General features: G+C 45.7%; 1 protein-coding gene across 1 annotated transcript in view; it reads left to right on the forward strand.

The window, feature by feature from the left end:
• Positions 1-2,500, forward strand: part of zgc:136472 (uncharacterized protein LOC678514 homolog) — a 17,730-nt gene that overhangs the window by 10,614 nt on the left and 4,616 nt on the right. Inside the window, exon 7 of the mRNA XM_062518841.1 lies at positions 1,962-2,087. Within this exon, the coding sequence (XP_062374825.1) occupies positions 1,962-2,087 (126 nt within the window). The remainder of the gene's footprint in view (positions 1-1,961; positions 2,088-2,500) is intronic.

Genomic DNA, 2,500 nt, shown 5'->3' on the forward strand with positions numbered 1-2,500 from the left:
GGGTGGAGAAGATGATCAGGGGGTCAGTAGTTCATTTGGGTGGAGAAGATGAACAGGTCTGGGGTCAGTAGTTAATTTGGGTGGAGAAGATGAACAGGTCTGGGGTCAGTAGTTTATTTGGGTGGATAAGATGAACAAGGGGTCAGTAGTTCATTTGGGTGGAGAAGATTAACAGGAGGTCAGTAGTTCATTTGGGTGGAGATGGAACAGGTCAGTAGTTCATTTGGGTGGAGAAGATGAACAGATCAGTAGTTCATTTGGTTGGAGAAGATGGAATGGGGGTCAGTAGTTCTTTTGGGTGGAGAAGATGATCAGGGGGTCAGTAGTTCCTTTGGGTGGAGAAGATGGACATGTCAGGGGGTCAGTAGTTCATTTGGGTAGAGAAGATGATCAGGGGGTCAGTAGTTCATTTGGGTGGAGAAGATGATCAGGGGGTCAGTAGTTAATTTGGGTGGAGAAGATGGACAGGTCAGGGGGTCAGTAGTTCATTTGGGTGGAGAATATGAACAGATCAGTAGTTCATTTGGTTGGAGAAGATGGAAAGGGGGTCAGTAGTTCATTTGGGTGGAGAAGATGAACAGGAGGTCAGTAGTTCATTTGGGTGGAGATGGAACAGGTCAGTAGTGCATTTGGGTGGAGAAGATGGACAGGTCCTGGGGTCAGTAGTCCATTTGGGTGGAGAAGATGATCAGGTCAGTAGTTTATTTGGGTGGAGAAGATGATCAGGGGGTCAGTAGTTCATTTGGGTGGAGAAGATGGACAGGTCAGTAGTTCATTTGGGTGGAGAAGATGGACAGGGGGTCAGTAGTTCATTTGGGTGGAGAAGATGGACAGGTTAGGGGGTCAGTAGTTAATTTGGGTGGAGAAGATGGACAGGTCCTGGGGTCAGTAGTTCATTTGGGTGGAGAAGAAGAAAAGGAGGTCAGTAGTTCATTTGGGTGGAGATGGAACAGGTCAGTAGTGCATTTGGGTGGAGAAGATGGACAGGTCCTGGGGTCAGTAGTCCATTTGGGTGGAGAAGATGATCAGGTCAGTAGTTTATTTGGGTGGAGAAGATGATCAGGGGGTCAGTAGTTCATTTGGGTGGAGAAGATGGACAGGTCAGTAGTTCATTTGGGTGGAGAAGATGGACAGGGGGTCAGTAGTTCATTTGGGTGGAGAAGATGGACAGGTTAGGGGGTCAGTAGTTCATTTGGGTGGAGAAGATGGACAGGTCCTGGGGTCAGTAGTTCATTTGGGTGGAGAAGAAGAAAAGGAGGTCAGTAGTTCATTTGGGTGGAGATGGAACAGGTCAGTAGTGCATTTGGGTGGAGAAGATGGACAGATCAGAGGGTCAGTAGTTCATTTGGGTGGAGAAGATGGACAGGTCAGGGGGTTACTAGTTCATTTAGGTGGAGAAGATGATCAGGGGGTCAGTAGTTCATTTGGGTGGAGAAGATGGGCAGGTCAGTAGTTCATTTGGGTGGAGAAGATGAACAGGGGGTCAGTAGTTCATTTGGGTGGAGAAGATGGACAGGTCAGGAGGTCAGTAGTTCATTTGGGTGGAGATGGAACAGGTCAGTAGTTCATTTGGGTCGAGATGGAACAGGTCAGTAGTTAATTTGGGTGGAGAAGATGAACAGGGGGTCAGTAGTTCATTTGGGTGGAGAAGTTAACAGGAGGTCAGTAGTTAATTTGGGTGGAGAAGTTAACAGGAGGTCAGTAGTTCATTTGGGTGGAGAAGATGGAAAAACATTAATAACATAAATAAACATCAATAGAATGGCAAGAGATACTTGTACATGATATAATTAGCGCAAACAGAATGAGGAGAGATAACTTGTACATATAGCGTATACTGTGTAGTTTTATTGACATTATTACTATATATAATATCAATAGCACTAACAGACACACACACACACACACACACACATAAAACACACACACACACACCTTGATATGCCTGCTGTGTGTGTTAGACTGCTCCCCAGATCCTGAACTCTGTGGTGAAGAATCACTTGGTGCTCTTCATCAACAAGACGGAGGGCGACTTCTCACACACACTTAAGGAGTTCCAAAACACCGCCGCACAGTTCAGGGGTCAGGTACGTGTGTGTGTGTGTGTGTGTGTGTGTGTGTGTGTGTGTGTGTGTGTGTGTGTGTGTGTGTGTGTGAGTGTGTGTGAGTGTGTGTGTGTGTGTGTGTGTGTGTGTGTGTGAGTGTGTGTGTGTGTGTGTGTGTGTGTGTGTGTGTGTGTGTGTGTGTGTGTGTGTGTGTGTGTGTGTGTGTGTGTGTAGGTGTGTGTGTGTGTGTGTGTGTGTGTGTGTGTGTGTAGAGTTAGGGAGGCATGGTGATTGGTGGGGCTTGTTAGGTATTATAGCAATCATTTGGAGAGCTGTGATGGCAAATACAAATGTGTCCATTGATTATCTAAAAAGGGTGGGAATAATTTAGGACATTTAATAATTGCTATATTTCTTAAAAATGTTTTCAGAAGATGAAAACACCACATCCTTTT

Source organism: Sardina pilchardus, chromosome 1, assembly GCF_963854185.1.
Source record: "Sardina pilchardus chromosome 1, fSarPil1.1, whole genome shotgun sequence".
NCBI classification, from domain to species: domain Eukaryota; kingdom Metazoa; phylum Chordata; class Actinopteri; order Clupeiformes; family Clupeidae; genus Sardina; species Sardina pilchardus.